The 20,130-nt window shown below is 39.0% G+C and overlaps 1 protein-coding gene across 2 annotated transcripts in view; it reads right to left on the reverse strand.

Annotated features, from left to right (window-relative positions):
- Positions 1 to 217: 217 nt before the first annotated feature.
- The window catches only part of Smc3 (structural maintenance of chromosomes 3), a 45,675-nt gene continuing 25,762 nt past the window's right edge, over positions 218 to 20,130 (reverse strand). For both annotated transcript variants that reach the window (XM_027407022.2, XM_027407023.2), the window contains 17 exons: positions 19,646 to 19,859; positions 19,339 to 19,442; positions 19,140 to 19,239; positions 18,495 to 18,655; positions 17,997 to 18,138; positions 15,585 to 15,735; positions 13,009 to 13,161; positions 10,975 to 11,126; positions 10,246 to 10,404; positions 8,223 to 8,330; positions 7,550 to 7,658; positions 5,943 to 6,190; positions 5,649 to 5,861; positions 5,196 to 5,387; positions 4,869 to 5,046; positions 2,749 to 2,855; positions 218 to 2,224 (listed from right to left, as the gene is read on the reverse strand). In XM_027407022.2, the coding sequence (XP_027262823.1) occupies positions 2,153 to 2,224; positions 2,749 to 2,855; positions 4,869 to 5,046; positions 5,196 to 5,387; positions 5,649 to 5,861; positions 5,943 to 6,190; positions 7,550 to 7,658; positions 8,223 to 8,330; positions 10,246 to 10,404; positions 10,975 to 11,126; positions 13,009 to 13,161; positions 15,585 to 15,735; positions 17,997 to 18,138; positions 18,495 to 18,655; positions 19,140 to 19,239; positions 19,339 to 19,442; positions 19,646 to 19,859 (2,563 nt within the window). In that variant the 3' untranslated portion in view covers positions 218 to 2,152. The remainder of the gene's footprint in view (positions 2,225 to 2,748; positions 2,856 to 4,868; positions 5,047 to 5,195; positions 5,388 to 5,648; positions 5,862 to 5,942; positions 6,191 to 7,549; positions 7,659 to 8,222; positions 8,331 to 10,245; positions 10,405 to 10,974; positions 11,127 to 13,008; positions 13,162 to 15,584; positions 15,736 to 17,996; positions 18,139 to 18,494; positions 18,656 to 19,139; positions 19,240 to 19,338; positions 19,443 to 19,645; positions 19,860 to 20,130) is intronic.

A 20,130-nucleotide genomic window follows, 5' to 3' on the forward strand; every position in this document is an offset into this window, starting at 1 on the left:
GATGCTAGGATTAAAGGTGTGTGCCACCACTGCCCGGCTGATGTGTTTTTAACATCCTACTTCAAAAAGACACTATATTAAGAAAGTTTAAACACATGCACACACACTTGCTGCCAAGCCTGATGACTTGAGTGAGTTCCCACACCGTGTAAGGAGACACCCAGCTACCATCTCCCCATGCACATCATGGCAAGAATGTATGTACACACACAAATAATAAAATTTAGCAGAGATTCTTCAAGAATTCAAATAATAGAACTTAAAGGTAGACAAAAGATACAAATAAAAGTTTCACCACTGAAGATATACAAATGGCAAGCTCACAAGAAGTTGTTTAACATCATTGGTAATCAGAAAAATGCCAATTGAATCCCTTACTGAGACATTGTTTCACAGCCATAAGACTACTATTTTAAAAAGAAAAGGGAGTAACAAATAAAGATGGAAAAATAGTAACTCTAAATTAGTCAGAAACAAAATGGTCAGCTCCTTTGGGAAAGCTTGACAGTTCCTCACAAAGTAGATTTAGTTACTCCATGACCAAACAGCTCTCTTCTTAGGCACAGCCAAGAGAAACAAGAGTTCACAGCTCTTAGTGCACTGACACCCACAGTGGCATTACTTATAGAAGCAAAAGGAAAACAAAAACCCTACCAGCCCTGCTGATGGAAAGCAAACCCCAGTGCACACCTGCACAGGACAGTCCACATTACATCACAGATGAACCTTGACAACACTGTGCTAAGTAAAAGCCGCCAGTCACAAGGCTACTGGAATAACCAGAACAAATCTATAGCACAAGACTAAGAGCCAATTCGTGGTTGCCAGACACTGAGGAGTCTTCAGTTCACATCCACAATTTTAAAATTATAGAAATGACTGTACATATTCTGTGAATATACTAACCATACTGAATTGCACATAAAGACACATGGGTAAATTCTATGACATATGGATGGCATCACCTTTAAAATCAAAAGGCCCTAAAGACCTCATGGGGAATGTTGCTTCAGTAACAGTCTTACTTTTTGTGTGCTACTAGGGACCGAACCTAGGGCACTGAGCTACTTCCACTGGTCAGTTAACAACATCTCCTCAAACTGTCCTGACTTATCCAGGAAACAAGGAAACTACATGACTCATGTTTGAAGTCAACATTCTGAATTTCACTTAAAACTGCTTTCCCAAACCCACAACGACTTGTTAAAAAACACTGCCATACTAAATTTACAATGTCCAAAGGGTAGGAGTGGCTTGAGAAATGGCTCAGTGCCTAAGAGCACTGACTGCTCTTCCAGTAGTCCTAAGCTCAACTTGTAGCACCTGAGCAGAAACTCACAAATGTCTGTAACTAGCCCTAGGAGATCTGATACCCTCTTCTGGATGTATGGACAGAGACAAAAATATTCAAAAATGTTCACCCTGAGTGAAAACAGGGTGTTTAGCAACCTTTAAAGAAACTCAGCAACACCTACCAAATTTACAACAAGGTGGTTAGGATAACACTCCCTTAAGATTTTGATTGGGAGGCAGACGTAGGCAGATGAGACCAGTCTGGTCTACTACAAGAGCAAGTTCCAGGACAGGCTCCACAGCTACACTGGGAAACCCTGTCTCAAAAAACCAAAAGACTGGGACTGGACCGACCCAAGGAAAGACCCTAGCAGTGTTACACTTTGAAAAGTTCATAACAGATTAAAACCTGCATCCAGAATTAAAAACTCACTGATGCAATGACAGAATACAGAACTACATTTTTCAATCCTCTTATACAAAATATGCATTTCATGTTTCTAATCATTACAATGACAAAGAGCCACATTTACACTAGTCACAAACCAATCATTTAATAGAAGCTATAAAAAGTATAACTGATAAAATAATTTGGAATAATATTTAGAATATCTCAAAAGATTTAAAATAGGAGAACACTTTACAAAAAGCTGTGTAGGAAATAAAATTCCTCGACTATACGTAGAAATGTAACATTACAGGGGAGTTTATAAAATACAAAGACAAGTATAAAAGCACTGTGTATTCTAAATCCAAAAACTCAATAATAACCAATTATTTAGTTTTAAAATTTACAGTTCTTGAGTATGAAGACCACATTATTATACACATCTTCAAGGCAGCAGGCAGTATCTTTCAATTAACCATGTGTGGTATCATCTTCTACAAAATCTTTGGCCATCTCTGCTGTGATCACGTCAATATGACTAACCTGAAGAACAATGAATATTGAAGTCTGTTAGATCTTAAAGGAACTACATCAGTGTTTACACTGCATAGGGTAGTATCTAAGATATACAGCTACCACCTACAAAATTTTTATTTTTACAAACCACGTCAAGAGATTCTAAAGCATTGGCTGTTGGAAGTCTTTATTAACAACCCTGTGTATTCAATGTGGAAGGATAAAAAACATTCTACAGCCTGGCATGATGTCAACACCTATAATCCTAGCACTCAGGAGGGAGAGGCAAGGTTGACAGTTGAGGGCAGCCTGGGCTGCCAAGGATCAAGCCCCAAAGCCGTATGGATGCCAGATAAGCACTTGGCCACCCACAGTTTCACCAGCAAAAATCAAGGTAAAAATGGTGTGAGAGTTATGAGAGAAGTTTTCTTTTTCGAGAAAGGCATCATCATTTAAACAATGACTTTTTATGTCTTTCACTAATGTAACATAAAACCAAAATAAAAAATATAATGAAAAATAAACACCAACCCAATACAACATAAAATTACCTTATTTCTGAACTTTACACCATAGAATTTGTCGGCTGACTCAAGTAGTTCAGGCCTAAAAGTAGTAGTAATAAACTGGGCATGCACAGCTAGTTCCATGATCATATCTGTGAAAACAAGGAATAAATGAATAAATCTCTTTTCTCATACCTGAAATTTAAAAAGCAACTATTTTTATTCCTGCCTAAACTAAAATTCAAATCTGCTAAAGCAGCCTATGATATTTTTGGTTTGCAAAATTTACCAATTTAACTTTTCATAAGTAGGAATAAAATCTTTAACTAGCCATGTTATGTGGCACACATCTTTAATCCCAGCACTCAGAGAGGCAGAGGCAGGTAAATCTCTGAGTTCAAAGCCAGTCTGGTCGACTCTTTACAGGGCCACATAAGGACTCAGTACATATTGCACAAGCTTCCCTTTTTAAGAAAGTGCCCCTCACCCCTTCTCCTGAGTTGGCCAACACCTAGCCCCCCCCATTCCCTTCCTCCAATAAACTCCATGTGAGTGTGTAAGGAAAAAAACACAAAAAAACAAAAAACAAAGCCAGCCTGGTCTGTAGACTCAGTTCCAGGACAGTCCAGGACTACACACAGAGACACTCTTGTCTCAAAACAACAGCCAAAAAAAACCCAAAAAAAACAAAAAACCTTCCATCCTAGTTATGTCTTACAGCTACAGAATATAACAACGTCTTTATTTACTATAAAGAAACTTCTATCCTAGTATAGTGATAATATAACACAGCATGTGGGAGGAGGCAACAGGATCAGAAGTTGTCCAAGTTCATCCTACATGACAGTCTCCAAAGGAAACACCAAAAACAAATCTAAACAGAAGATTTTTAACACATAAATGTCAGAGCCAAAGCCGGGCATTAGTGGCGCACACCTTTAATCCCAGCACTCGGGAGGCAGAGGCAGGTGGATCTTTGTGAGTTTGAGGCCAGTCTGGTCTCCAGAGCAAGTGCCAGCATAGACTCCAAAGCTACACAGAGAAACCCTGTCTCAAAAAACCAAAAAAAAAAAAAAAAAGTCAGAGCCAATCATTTTCTCATATACAAAATCAAATGCTAAGTATGTCCCTCCTGTTACTACATCTGAAAGGTTTCAACTTGTAAGATGTAGTAGCATCTCTAAATAAAAAATTAAGTGTATGACAAGCACTACTTTCTGAGCATCTTTTGTGTGTGTGCACAAAGTTTTACCTGCACGTACACATATGCAGCATGTGTATACTCAGTACTGTCCCTCAGAAGTCAAAAGAGAGTGTTTAGATCCCTTGAAACTGGAATTATGGATGGCCCTGAGTCACCATATGGGTGCTTGGAATCAAACCCAGATTCTGCAAGAGCAGCCTTAACTGCTAAGCCATCTCCATAACCACAAGTACTACCCTTAATGGCAGAAAAACAAAACAAACAGAAAACAAAGCAAGTTTTAAGGCTTTTGCATAAAAATTGCATTGAAGAATTACATCTATTTCTCAAACGTAAACCATGAAAACAGTCTAATATCTAATTATTAAAGAGAAAATATTTATTGAATATACAGTGTCCACCCAAATACTTCAGGTAACAAGTCATTAAGAAAAGGCTGAGCTAGCATTATTATTATCTTTAAGACATTTCTTGAGACAGGGCTCAATGCATCCCAGGCTGGCCATGACCTTAACAGAGTTTAGGATGGTCTTGAACTCTCGATCCTTCTGCTTCCATTTCCTTAATGATAGGAAAACAGACAAGGACCACCTTGCCCAGTTTATGAAGTATCAGATATCTTGCTGGCTAAGCACTCTATCCCAGCCAGTTCTTAAGCCAGGGTCAACACTAATGTCTTCCCGACACTCTCCCTGGCCTTCCATGGGGTCCGTCCCACCCACCACCCCCCCCGCCCAACCCCTTAAGAAAAGGTTTCTCACTGAACCTGGAGTTCATGGCTTTGGCTACACTGGGTGGGATTTGATCTCCCAGGATCCCCATGTCTCCATTTGCTCTCTGCCCCACTTTTAGGTGTGTGCTAGAGATCCAAACCTGGGCCCACATGACTACATGGTAGGACTGTATTCCTCATCTTCCCTGGCGCAGCAAGATCTTACTGAATAGAAAATCAAAACTGTACCTGACACAGCTTTTCTGTGCTGAGCATCCAATGCTTGGTCAATCTCATCAAACAAGTAAAAGGGAGCAGGGTCACATTTCTGAATGGCAAAAATCAGAGCAAGGGCCACCAGAGATTTCTGTCCGCCTGAGAGCTGTTGCATTTCTCTCATTTCACCTTGCTTTCCTGTAAATGACACCTAAGAGAACACGAAGAGTGTTAAAATCCTAAAGGTGATGGTACCATCACCCCTCAAAATTAAGCAGCATATAAGCAATTCAGATCAAATAAAATACAAATTCTACTCTGATAACACTAAAGGAAAACTGAATGGAAAGGGGTTTTTACCCTGATTCCAACTCCTGTGAACTGGTCAACTGATGGGACACTGCTCTGTGACCCAGAGCCCCTCTCACTTTCGCCACTCCCTTCTCCTTCATCTTGAGACTGGCTGCCCTCCACATCTCCTTTCTTCATCACCAAAGTTGCTTTGCCACCAGGTACTAACTTCTGGAATACTTCACTGAAGTTCTTAGATACCTTTAAGAAAAAAAGGTTAATTGAAATACAAATGGGGCTTAGGAATATTTGTTTGAAAAAAAAATGTAAAAGCAATCAGACGAATTTTTAAATCTTAGCCAAAACAAGTGAATCCTCTCCAGTGCTGCATAACACACTCAGGTCATTATGTTGGCAAAGCTAACAGTAGCTACTTAAGTTCCTGTATGTCAGATCCACCTCCAACGAAAGAAGAACTGAAGCTTTTGTCTATTCGGGGTTTTCATCACCAACAGAACATACCTGTTTGAAAGTTAACTGAATAGCTTCATATTTTCGAAGTTCAAGCACGTTCATTAATTCCATGATTGATTTGTAGCCCCTATCCAATTCCTCTTGTCGCTTTATCAACTTTTCTTTCTGCTCAGAGAAATTCACAAACTGATCTAAAGCTTTTTTGTTAACGTGACTGTACTTCTTCAATTCTGTGTTGCACTGCTCAAGTTTTCGAAACAACTAAAAGAAAAACAAAATATATTAATATACTTACACTGTAGGGAATTTTGCAAGGATACTTTAAAGTGCAGGGAAATTCACCTGCTTCAGGCTCAGTGTCTGGTACTTTTCAAAGGCTTCCTGAGGAAGGGACCCCAACTCCCGGATTTTCTTCATGCACTCTTCCTTCTTCTTCAGCAGCATGCCCTGTCGGTTGGTCATCTTCTCCAGCTCTTTGGTGTCATGATTTATGGCATCCATGTGCTCTTTCTCCATATTTTTCCAGCGCTCCATACTCTTCTGGAGCTCTTTAATTCCAGCTTCTGTTTTGTCAATGGAATTATCCAAATCTAAGACAGAAGAAAAAGAAAATTAAGGATATTAAGACTCATTTCATAAGCAGAATGTTATCTGAGTTAAGACTTTGATAGTCAGATTTTCTAAAGTTGACAGGCTTTAAGTTTTCTCAGGGTTTAAATTTTACTGTGAAATTCACAAATCACCTAATTCCAGACAATTTCTCCTGAGTACTCCAGGGGAGAATTTGGGGAATCATTTGCATATGTACACTGTATGACAATTCCGCCCTTGAGGCCACCACACTAGGAACTGACGTGACTCTGGGCCTGGTGCTCACCTCCCCCCTCCATGTTAGTAATGCTCTTGAGAACATCAGCCAGAACATCGAGTACACCATGATGGCAACACAGAGAAGGGATTACATAGTTTTTATAATTTATTTATTTTTTATTATTTTATGTGCATCAGTGTTTTGCCTGCACTATGTCTATGTGAGGGTGTCAGATCTTGAAGTTATAGACAGTTGTGAGCTGTCATGTGGGTACTGGGATTAGAAACCAGGTTAGAAATCTGAAAGAGCAGTCAGTGCTCTTAAACCACTGAACCATTTCTCCAGGCCCAAGGGATTACATTTTTTTTAAATCTTTAAAAAAAAAAAAAATGATTTATTTACTTTTACATTATGTTCACTGGTGTTCTGTCTGCATGTATGTGTATGTGAGATGTCAGATTCCCTGGAACTGTGGTTATAGACAACTGTGAGCTGCCATATGGGTGCTGGGAATTGAACTCAGGTCCTCTGGAAGAGTAAACAATGCTCTTAACCACTAAGCCATCTGTCCAGCCCCAGGGTTTTGTTAACAACATATGTAACTGGAAGGACATGGTAGCACACACCTTAATCCCAGCATTGGGGAGACAGAGGACAGGCAAACCCCTGAGGATTCAAGGTCAGCCTGATCTTTAAAGTTCTAAGCCAGTTAGGGCTACGTGGTTAAGAATGTGCTTCAAAATCAAGGCGCATGCCTTCAATCCCAGCACTTGGGAGGTAGAGGCAGGCGGATCACTGAGGGTTGGAGGCTGGCATGGTCCTATAAAGCAAATTCCAGGACAGCCTATCTCAAAAACCAAACACATACACCCACCCCAAACAAATGAAAATGAGTGGACAGACTAGCCAGACGACTCACTGGATAAAGTTCAATCCCTGCAATCAGCATGCCCTGCTCTCACACACTTATTAGCTCTCTTTTCCTTCTGCCACTTTCCCCAATAAATAAAATGCAGAACATGTTACTAGTTTCATAAAACTGCCAGAATCATTTTAACAAAACAAAAGTTCCTCCCGTATTTCACTTTGCAAAACAAATTAAACAAAATACTGAAAAAAATTTAAACTAAGTATTTACCTTCTGATCTGGCCATAGTATCTTTTACTCTTTTATTTATAGCTTCAAGTTCTGATGTTGTGGCAGTAAGAACAGTACCACCTTCTGTCTCTCTCAGTTCATTAAGTTCCTGCAATACACAAAAAATAAATTTAGTAAGATTAAACCTCAAATATAAGTTGAGTTTACAATGTTATAATTAGCAGTTTAGGTTAACATTTGAGGAAGCAAATGGCTCATCTATGTGTATGTATTATTTAACTGAAATAACTGAAACAGCCATTAAAGAAGAAAAAAATAATGTAATTACTAGAAAATCTGAGTGCTTAAAAAATAATGTAATTACTAGAAAATCTAAGTGCTTAACTACTAAGAAATTGTAAAGTAACACTAAGCACTTAAGCATGTAGAACATAACAAGATTATAATGATAAAAAGTATGCACAACTATTACACTTTACACTACAGAAAACTATTACACTTTATACAAAGTATGTACAGCTATTACACTTCACACTACAGAAAACTAGCAAAGGAAAGGTCAAATGACTTGCCCAAGTCACACACTACGTGGCAGTGCTGAATTCCAACCTACTCAGTGGGTCTTTTGATCCCTAAACAAGGCTTCCAATCAGTGCTCACTGACACATTTTCTATAGCTTATGATCAGCAAGGAGCTCAGAAAAGAAAGTACCTGTTCTACTTGGTCCAAGCGTTTCCTCAGATTCTCATTCAAGTAAGTCTCTACTCGAGTAATAATACCTTCTAGTTTAATTCTTTCATTTAGCAGTTGTCTGTTTTCCTAGAATGATAGGAAAAAAAAAAAGACAGAATTATGAAATGTGTCAAGAAATGCTAAGGGCCAGAGAGCTGGCTCAGCAGGTAGGTAAAGGCCCTTGCCACACAGCCTGACGACTTGATTTCAGTACTGGAACCCACATAAAGGTGGAAGTAGACAATCAACTCCACAGAGCTGACCTCTGTCTTCCACATATGCACTGTGGCATATATATGCACCCCCACTGCAACACCACTCATACAAACAAAATCATGTTTAAGAAAGAAAGAAATGAGGAAATACCACTAAATCTGTTGTCCTATTGCTTGTATCCAAATGAGCTAAAATGGGAGGTTTTTCAATCCCTGGAACCCACATGGTGCAAGAAGAGAACTGATTCTGACAAGCTGTGCTCTAATCTCCATATCCAGCCATGAAAATGTTTTAAAGTTATTGTTTCTGTTCCTAGTTGTTTTTGTTTTTTGTTGTTTTTCAAGACAGGTTTCTCTGTGTTATCTTTGGCTATCCTGGAACCCACTCTGTAGGTTGGCCTTGAACTCAAGAGATCTGCCTGCCTCTACCTCCAGATTAAAGGTGTGTGCCACCACGCCCAGCTCCTAGTTACTTTTTTTATAAGACATGCTACCAAGAGGGCTGGAGAGATGGTTCAGCCTCTAAGAACACCAACACAGTGGTTCACAACCATCTTTATCTCTAGGTCCAGGAGATGTGACATCCTCTTCTGGCCTCCAGCTCAGGCATTTTAGTGCACATACACACACAAGTAAAACACTCATACACATTAAATAACAAAAGATATGCTACCAAAACTAACTTTCTTATCCCTGTTTTTATCTTTTGAACTCAATGTGGATTGTTTACAACCATGTATTAAAATAAAAATCAAAAGTCCTGGGCTATCAAAATGGCTCAATGGATGAAATTATTTGCTACCAAGACTACGAACCTGAGTTCCACTCCAGAATTCACATGGTGGAGAAAACCAATCCCTAGGGCCCCCCCTCTAATCTCCACATGTATGCAAACACACACACACACACACACACACACACACACACACACACACACACACACACACGAGTAGCCAGATTAGGCTACATGTGGAGAGCCTTTTAAGAAAAAAGAAAAGAAAAAAAAATGAAATTAAAACAAAATGTCATACATAAAGTAACCACACAGAGGAGGTTACATCAACGTGTGCATGCATAGAGAGCTAGCAGTGTCACTGCGATGATGGTTAACCCCGTCCATCTGACAGGCTCTGTCATAAAGGAGACAAGTCCCTGGGCACGCCTGTGAGACAGGGATTATCTCTTTGATAGTTATCTGCTCTGAATGTGAGAAGTACCAATCCATGGGCTGGGGATCTGAACCGCATAAAAAGAAAGCAAGCTGAACCTGGATATTCAAGTACCTCTGCTTCAAATGTAATGACCAGCTGCCTTAAGTGTAGATTTTACGTGCTGTGAGCCAAAATAAACCCTTTCTCTCTAATGCTTATTTTGTTGGTGCATTTTATCAAAAGTGACCACTGCACTTACTAATGATAAACATGCAGTGAATAAGACAAAAATCCTAAAATATCCAGAACAGTTTAGACAAGTAAAACAAAACCTTATTTACTCTTCTGGGTATTCAAATTCCATGCCTTGTTGTTTTTATTTTCTTAATATTCTTCTCTTTCAATTTATTTATTTTTCAGTTTTTCAAGGCAGGGTTTCCCTGTGTAGCCGAGGCTTTCCTGGAACTCGATCTGTAGACCAGGCTGGCCTAGAACTCAATGAGATCCACCTGCCTCTGCCTCTCGAGTGCTGAGATTAAATGCATGCATTACCCCCCAACATCAGATACTTCCTGTGCTTCTTGACAATAGCCAATTTTCAATAGGTCTGTTTTCTTCACTGTTAGGTGTACTTGCCTGCTGAAGTTGACGGATTTCATCGTTCAGTGCGTCTACTCTTTTCTGATCTTCTAGACTGAGTTGAGAAAGCAAATCAGTTCCTAGTTCTGCTTTCAGCGATTCTCTGGTAGACTCCATAGCATGCAGACTTGCCTCCAAGCTTTGTAAGCTACGTTGCTACATAACATTATTATTTATTAATATTAGTCACTACAGCACATATAAATAGTAAAACACAGCAAACTATATATATATTGAATAAGCTAAATAACTATCAACTCAATTATGTAAGTACTATTATGTGTTGATAGGAATGTTAGGTTTATTGAAAGATAGGTTTATTGGGATAAAACCAAAATCAACAGAAACGTGTACTAACTAAATGTTTTTCCCTCTTGTTGGTGCTGGAGTTGGATCTAGGGCCTCAGCATCACCCCTGCTGGGCAAGGTTCCATCACCAAGGATACCCAAGTTTGGTAGTTAGAGCTATGTAGGTATTTATAATGCAAAACTAAGAGGAGGAGCAAATATTACATGGCTAAACTATGCAAAAATCTTCAATCATATTCATAAGAACAAAAATTGACAAAATGTTTTGAATAATATAATCAAGGAACCATCTTCTTTCGTCTTTCACTGTGTTGTCTTATTGCTACTGATATACAAAGCATGAAATCAATGACATCTGTACAACTCATGATCCACTCCAAGTCTACACAAAAGCTGTAACAAGACATACTTACGGACCTTTGGCATGAAGGTCTTCTCTGACTGCTGCCTCTTCTCTTTTAGCATCTTCATCTCTGATAATATGCTATCTCTTGATGCTTTAAATTTTCTTTGCTGAGTCTCTATCTGCTGCATTTGGTTCATCAACTGATCAATTTCATTATTAATCCATATACAAGGCTAAGGAAAATTCTTTTATGGCTGTAAATATAGCACATACTCTAAATTCCCTTCAGTTCTTACATTATCATGCATCGTCTCCTTTACCCCTAAGTAATTTCCCCAAATTTATGGACCATCACAATGCTGAACTCAATACTACGGCTAAAAATATAGTCAAAAAAGAAGTTTGGGGGCTGGAGAAATGGCTCAGTGGGGGGCTGGAGAAATGGCTCAGTGGTTTAAGAGCACTGACTGCTCTTCCAGAGAACCCGGGTTCAAATCCCAGCACCCACATGGCAGCTCACAACTGTCTATAACTTCAAGATCTGACAACCTCACACAGACATACATGCAGCCAAAACACTAATGCACATAAAATAATAGAAATAAATTATTTTTAAAAAAAGTTTGAAATATTTCATTACACATTCTTTCCTAAAATATGCATATTTATTTTATTTATACTTGAATAAAGCAAAATGTAGGAATTAATAAAGTATGCTAAGTAAAATCAATAGCATATATGTGTGTATACACACATATACAAATACACACTTAAATGTTTTATTTTCTTTCAAAAAATATGTATAATTTATTATGCTGAAGGCACTGCTATGAGGGGTCAGGTATGAAGAGCATCCTTTCTCTTTGGATGTGTGTGCATGGGTGTAGGTGTGCATGCACACACGTGGAGGAAGGCCAGAGGTTCATATTTGTTGTCTTCTTTTACTTTCTCCATTACTTTTTTGTTTTTTTCAAGACAGGATTTCTTTGTGTAGCTTTGTAGACCACCGCGGTGCACTCACAGAGATTCACCTGCCTCTGCCTCCTGAGTGCTGTGATTAAAGGCGTGAGCCACCACTGCCCGGCTTCTCCATTACTTTTTGAGAGTATTTCTTCAAGAGTCTGGAAAGTACCAGTAGGTTAACCTTGCTGGCCAGCAAACTCCTAGGATCTACCTGTCTCCGAGTGCTAGGGTACAGAAAGCACCACCAAACCCAGGTTTTCACACAGGAACTAGGAATCCGAACTCAGGTCTTTAAGCTGTGCTCCAAGCACTTTACCCACTGAGCCAGCGCCCAACATACAAGCATCCTTTTCTTAATTCTTCCTCATATTCTGTCCTAATCTTGCCACACTTAAGCACTTAAAGTATCAGACACAGATCCCTGCAGAACCAAAGCTAAGACATTTGTCTTTTTCTGTATGTTGTTTCAACTGCAAACTTGCAGGTTAAAAAAAAAAAAAAAAAAAAAAACTGTAAGGATGTCCTGAAGTAGTTGGTAAATTCCTGATGCTCAGGTGCCCACACTCTCAGGTGCACACAGCAAAAGCACCATTGTTGTTTAAGATCTGAACCTACACAAGTGTTCTGTTGGGAGTTGAACACTTCATGTAGCCCTTCATGTAGCACTACACTTAATCGGAAGCGTTACAGTTACTCAGATCTGGATACCTGTCATTACCTCCACTAAACTAACTCTGTCATGAGAGTACATGCTGTAGGACATGTCCCATTGTGTGCACACTGGATGTCTGTTTGGTAGCAGCACTACTGCACACCTGAAACAGCAGCCAGGTCTTTCTTCTGTTTCCTCTTTGCCTGACAACCTTTTTATTGCTCTTCAAATTCTATTTCTTCAAAGCACTCACTAGTATTAGCTACTTAACAGTAAAACAAAACAATTACTTTTTACATTTTTTCTTAGTCCTCAGAAGTTAAACAAGTTCTAATATTTAAAAACTAAAATGAAATGTGTAATCCCCCCATGCAATATTTAAAAAAGAAAAAACAACCAAACCAAAACAAAATACAACCTAACACACAAGACTGTATGCTGCAATTAAAATGCAGTTCTTTCTCCCATTAAGCACAAAACAAAAAGATATTTTCAATGTTTCTGCGCAGGTTTTCATTGAGCTTTGCTTCAAGCTCACCCAGCTCCTCTTCTGCTTTTCTAACGTCTTTCTGTAACTCAAGTCGAGACTTTCTCGTGTCATAGTAGCCTCCAGTCAGAGCACCTCGATGGCTGACTTGGTCACCTGTGAACAAAAGGTAAGAGTTACTCTGTATAGCAGCCTTCTTATGCACAGTAAACTGACTTATAGGAAATACTAACCTAAGGGCTTTAACAACACAGATTGAAGAGTAACTTAAGAATTTAAGCTACTCTTTAAAAACCTTACTTTTCATATTAAAATTGGCAGTCTTTGTGAAGATTTGAGTATCAAAAATTTGAGCTAATGTGGAACCACAGTGAATTTAAAACAAGAATCCACAAATAGTTTAAAAAAAATTGAAAGGAAGGTTCTTTGCCAAAGTAACGGGTAGAATAAATGAGAGAAGAATCATGTCTTTGAAACCCTGAGTTTATTAACAAAGTATGCTTAAGAAATTGTCAGGGAACCTGATATTCATGTAGACTCTACCTACATACCTATCTACCTACCTACCTACCTACCTACCCACCCACTCACCCATCCATCCATCCATCCATCCATCCATCCATCCTGGCTGTCCTAGAACTAGAGATGTAGACCATGCCAGCCTGAAATTCAGAGATCCACCTGCCTCTGCTGGCATTAAAAGTGTGTACCATCACAACCAGGGCATGTAGTCCTACAAAAAGCTTCACATATTATTAGCTATAAAGAAGTATCTTGGGCTGGAAAGATGGCTCAGAGGTTAAGAGCACTGGCTGTTCTTCCAGAGGTCCCGAGTTCAATTCCCAGCAACCACATGGTGGCTCACAACCATCTGTAATGAGATATGGTACCCTCTTCTGGTCTGCAGGCATATATGGCATATGGAGGCAGAATGCTGTATACATAATAAATAAATCTTTAAAAAAAAAAAAAGTATCTTTACTTCTAGACATGCTAATGATCAACTTTAGCATCATTAATATTTGGATAAATTATCTGATGCATTGAGAAACAAACACCACTAACACAGTAGTCATAGCAAGAATGTTAAACTGGAATCTAATGAGGAGGAATAGATATGACAAATGCAAAGAATAGAAAATTTCCCCAGAGTCAGTCTCTAGGGAAGTGAAAGGGAAAATGAGCCTGGTATAGCAGTACACGCCTTAATCCCGATTTTAGAAGGCAGAGACAGGAGGATCAAGGCCAGCCTAATCTACACAATGAGCTCTGGACAGCCAAAGTTACAGTGAGACCCTTTGTGTGTTGTCAACACCACCCCCACCCCACCAAAAAGGGAGTAGGACAAGAGGCACTGTCTTTTAATGTTCAAAGTTTTAGGTGTGACAATGTACTAACTGGAAAATGTCTGTCTTAAGAGACACTCAGTAAATTCTAGGATGAAATATTATTTACAGCTTATTTTCTTTTTGTTTTTTTTGTGCAACAGGGTTTCTCTGTGTAACAGCTCTGGCTGTGTTGGAACTAGCTCTGTAGACCAGGCTGGCCTCACACTCACAGAGATCCACCTGCCTCTGCCTCCCGAGTGCTGGGATTAAAGGTGGGAGTCACCACTGCCCAGTTACTGCTTTTTCTCATACAGGTGGTTTAACAATGTGGGTATGTTACTTTGAGAAATTATACAAAAATGAGTAACTTTAATAATGTGTAAACTTACATTATTAAAAATTCTTATCCTGTATTACATAAATAAATCCAATTATATTTGAGTGAGGAAAAGTTTGTTATTACCCTTGGAAGAAAATATAGCATTATTAACACCCGTGACTTCCATATAAAGAAAACAAGCTTTTCTAAAATGTCAGATTACACGTTACAAATATCAAAATATTATTTGTATGATGCAGTAAATTTTTGAAATTTTGGTAGTCAGCTGAGTGTAGCGATGTATGCCTTTAATTCCAGCACTTGGGAGGCAGAGGCGTGTAGATCTCTCTGGGCTCAAGGCCAGTCTGGTATACATTATGAATTCCAGGCTGGCCACAGATGCACACCTGAGACCGTTTTCAAACAAAATATTAGACCCACTGCTATTATTTTAAAGGATCATGTTAAAACTGTTTCGGTAATTATCCTAATAAACAGGTTTCTTAACCGGTTTTTAATTTTTTTTCTTCTTTTTTTCCCTCAAGACAGGGTTCTTATGTAGTCCTGTCCTAAAACACATTCTGTAGACCAGGTTGGCCTCGAACTCACAGAGATTCCAGCCTATCTGCTGGGATTTACCACTACCCAGCTATTGCTTGCATTTTTGAGAAAAGCTCCACAGGCTTCCTTGTTCAACAGTCAAAGGAGCACATGGTGCCAGAGACCAAACATTTACACTCACACACAGGATCTACACTTTTATTTAAACCATTTTAAAAACTGATGAAACTTGTGTGAATTTTCAAACACTATTAAAATATGACTAAATCCTTCAACATACTCACCACTATGCTTACAGCCCAAGTAACACATTACACATCCCATATTAAAGTTTCATTAGAGTGTGTTTAAAGCTAATTATTATTACAAACCTTCCAAAGTAATACAATCCATAGTGAAAGCACGAGCTAGCTGAGTAGAAACTTCCATGCTCCGACAGATGAGTGTCTTCCCAAACACATGTTTGAAAGCTTTGTCAAACCTGGGATTGTACCTCAGTTTACTGATCATAGGAATAGCATCCTGCAACGAACATTGTTAGGAAAAATACTGTGACACAGTTGATTAAAATCTGTAGAATTATTACTATCATCTATGTTTTATGAAACAAAAATACAAGTAGCCTTATATTACAAGTTATTGGTTTTTATACAGAAGACATTAGAAGAAAATCATCGAACTGAACTAGCCTGGAAACTCTGCCCCTGTAGCCAAAGGATTAACAACTGGTTACTGCAAAGAGTAACTGTAAGCTGACCTGACCAAGAAAGGTTAATTCCTAGTTCTGCCACCAGGAGATGTTTACTTATCTTATCTAGTTAAGACCTACTTACTATGTGTTCAACTGTAGTAACAGCCCCTTTCTTATCAAGTTGCAAAGATTCAATGAGGTAGCATGTGGAAAGATGAGATAGTATAGACGACATAAAAGGTAAAAACACAAAACTAGTTATTTCTTCAGTGCTCTAATTAGATAGGACAGACATCTAAATTAGATGTTTAGGAAAACACTTCTTCAGATCCTTATTTTCCAGACTAGGAGAATGGCTCAGCATGTAAAGGGCTTCCTGTGCAAGCATAAGGACCTGAATTCAGATACCAGAACCCATATAAAAAGCCAACCATGGCAACACACACCTGTAACCCCAGCACTGGGGGTGAAGGGGGCTGGAGAAGTTGGACAGATAGATCCCTGGAGCTTACAGGACTAGTCAATCTAGCCAAAGAGGTCTTAGGCTTGGTAAAGTGACCCCTTCTCAAAGATTATGGTGGAAAGGGATAAGAGGACATTTTCTGGCCTCCACTTGTACATTAACACACTACATATCATTTTCATTTTTATTTCCTGAAGTCACAGCAGGACTTTTTAATAATAACAGAGAGAACATCAAGGTAACCACTATGTATCACAAGAAGGAGTGTACTGTAGTGCAGAAGCCATTTCTGACCGCATAGCAGCTACTATGTGGTTACCCACTGAAGGTGATCTTGTATTTGTCTGGTCTACTGTCTTAATCAGGTCGCTCTTTATACTGTACAGACAGAACCATACTGCATCCATTCTCTTTCTGTCATGGTGAGGACTAAACCCAGAGCATCTTTCTTCCAATGAGCTACAGACATCTCAAACTCTCTTCCTCCGCACAGTCTTTCTGTGCATGTACCTGTTTAGACATGCCACAACATGCATGTAGAGGTCAGAGGAAAATTTTTAAGACTCAGTTTTCTCCTTCTACTAGGTGGGTTCCAGGGACGGAACCTGGATGCTCAGACTTGGCAGTGCACGCCTTTATCCACCCAGTCACCTTCCCAGCTTTGTTTTGTTTCATTCATGTCTTATCTGTGAGCCTCAAGTTTCCTCCCCAGGGCTTCAAAGGTGAAATTGATATACTTGAAAACAAGAAAGTCTGTCAACATTCTAAATCAGTGTTCATTCTAATATAGGTCCAGCCTTACTCCTAGAGCATAACAGTTTATTACATAATCATCACTCTGAGATCAAATACCTCAAAGCAATTAACGTTTCCAAAGTTGGTAATTCATTTAAAGTATATATATATCTAGTAACAAAAATAGACACTTTTAATTTAGTCTAAACTGTTTTAAAAACATACCCAAAGCCAGGCAGTGGTGGCACACGCCTTTAATCCCAGCACTGGGGAGGCAGAGGCAGACCAATTTCTAAGTTTGAGCCTGGTCTACAGAGCCAGTTCCAGGACAGCTATGGCTGTTACACAGAGAAACCCCGCCTTGAAATACAAAAGAAAACAACCCCCTTCCCCCAAAGCATATCCAGAAAACTTCAACATATTCTTTTTATATGACCCATTTCTTGGGAATTCTTCCCCAATCCCTAAACCTACTGCTGTCTGTAGGGAGACACTGTAACCCCGCCTCCTAGTAGCCCGGACAGACCAGTGAGGGCGTGGTCAGGGGAGGTCTAAAGGTGACCTTCTTAAGGGACAGCGCACACGTGAATAGCCTTCTCTCTGGGCACGCTTTGGCTTGCGCTTGGCTGGTGTTTATCTGAATAAAGAAACCTTAGCCTTACGGACTGCAGATCGATCTCTTCAGCTGTCTGTCACCAATAATAAACATTTATGCAATGATTTGTTTCATTACTTGGCTGTGACCTCTCCCTTCTCGACCCAACCCAGCACTAACTACACTCCACGCAAAGAAGGAGGCATGTTTACCTTACAGATCAGTGAATCCCAATGTAGGTACCGAAGCACCAAAACACATTAAGTAAAGTTATAATAAAAACTCAGCATGAGACTCACGTTGGTTTCAGGATAGGCGGTATCTCTCACATCTAACTTGTTAAGAGGCAGAAAAGTCACCTCTCCAGGAAGATTCATTTTATTGAACTCCATTAAAATCTTTGTGCTGACTTCATCTGAATCAACAATGTGATAAAATAACCTACACAAACAGAGTAAGACACATCTTTACTGCCAGACTATAAGGTATTTAAAGCATTTAAGGATCACACACTTCACATTTTTCTATGCAATCTAAGCAATTTGTCTGGAAAAAAAAACTGAGAACACTCTAATGAACTGGTGAGCCCCGAAAGGGTAAAGTTCTAGAAACAAGTATCTAGCATCTACCTTCTTTAATTAGAAAGTTAAATATAGAACTAAGGACAAGCAGGTAATGGAAGACATATAGTACTACAAAACTACAAAATTGCTTTTAGATTGCTCTCATTTCTTCATCTTTACAAGAGGAACAACAACAAAACCCACTTAAATGTCAGACCCAAAACAAAGCCTCACCTGTTACCAGCAGTGACCTCCACACAAGTATAGAAAGCTGGCTCACACTCAAAATTATTCATTACAATGCCATGGTAGCCATTTTGAACATGTTGGTTTATTCCTTTTCGACGAAAATGATCTAGCACTTTGTTTATGCTGTCTATTCCATTTAAAATGGCCTGTAAACCAATTAATGAAAAATATTAGCATCACCAATGACACTCCTGCTGCCAAGAAATGAACCTATTATGCCATTCCTTAGATATAACACCAAAAATTAAACATCCAGCCTATCATCCACTTGAGAGAGAATAACCACATTACAGTACTACGGCTTCTGTTCTATGATGTAGAGTTTAAAGTGGGCTCTTTATCAACTACCAAAATTGCTTCCATTAATAAGTAGTGAACCAGGTACAATGGCACACATGGAGCTGATTCCTGCACTCATAGAGCTGAGCAGGACCACAAGTGTGAGGTCAGCCTGAGCTACACAGCAAAACCTTATAACTCAAACACAGCAAATAAAAGAAAGCAAATAAAAGAAAACCTGTCTACATAATGCCACTTCCTCCTACTTCTGGGTAATCTCTTTTCTGCTTCGGAACCCAGACTGTACACATTGACTGAAGGGCAGCTCAGGAAATGAGAAACCCCACTTACCTTCCCTGTTGCCGCTCTAAGAAGTTGCTGCTTCTTCTCCAGGTCTTCTCTTTTAGCAGCGAGTGCCTGTTGCTCTGCATTCTCTTCTCTCCATAAGTAACTAGTCAGTAAGAATGAGATGTGAACAGTATTTATTAAGAGGAAAATATTGAAACCAAACAAAGACCATGTAAAAATTACTGCATCTTAGTCTACTAACTTCCTTTCACTTTGTAGTTCATCTTTCTTATTTTTTACTTCATAGTATTTTCTGTCCAGTTCTTCAACTCGAGCTTTGACTTCATTGAGATCCTGATCCAGTTTCTATAGGAAAAACATTTATTATCAATTTAATCCAGAGACAAAAAGCAGACATACATATATTGCAGTTCAACAAATGACATAAGTATGTCCAATTTATTATATATTGATTATACATGAAAGAAGCTACTAAAAACCCAGTCTGAGCTACAGAGTAAAACAATGTCTCAAACAAACCAAAACAAAAACAGCAAAATTGTTCTTACATTATATTGCTCCAGATTTTTCTCTTTATTTGCCTCTGTATCCTCCAAATCCTTATGGATAGCAGCAATCTGTCTTTTTTTGTCATTAATAGCCTGATCTAAAGACTTCAGCTCCTTTTTAATCCACTTGTCTCTCTCTTCTTTTGATGTAAACTGGCTTCCCCTACCCTGCTTTGCATAAAGGTCAGTTCTTTCCTGGGTAGCTTGAGCCAATCTACAGAAGACAGAAGAGAATAAGAAATAAAGTAACTGCAATCATTATCAATCCTACGGAAACTATCCTTTTAGGAATTACATTCTAAGGGAATTAAGGGCTGGTGAGATGGCACAGGACCCATATGGTAGGAACATTCTTAAAGTTGTCCTCTAACCTTCACACATGCGGCAAGCACATCCACATCCCACAATGAAACCAAGGGGTAGGGGACTAAGTGCTAAAAATAACTGCTACATGGTAAAGCTCCCTGTGCTACCTGATTTTCTAT

Source organism: Cricetulus griseus, chromosome 3, assembly GCF_003668045.3.
Source record: "Cricetulus griseus strain 17A/GY chromosome 3, alternate assembly CriGri-PICRH-1.0, whole genome shotgun sequence".
Lineage (NCBI taxonomy): Eukaryota > Metazoa > Chordata > Mammalia > Rodentia > Cricetidae > Cricetulus > Cricetulus griseus.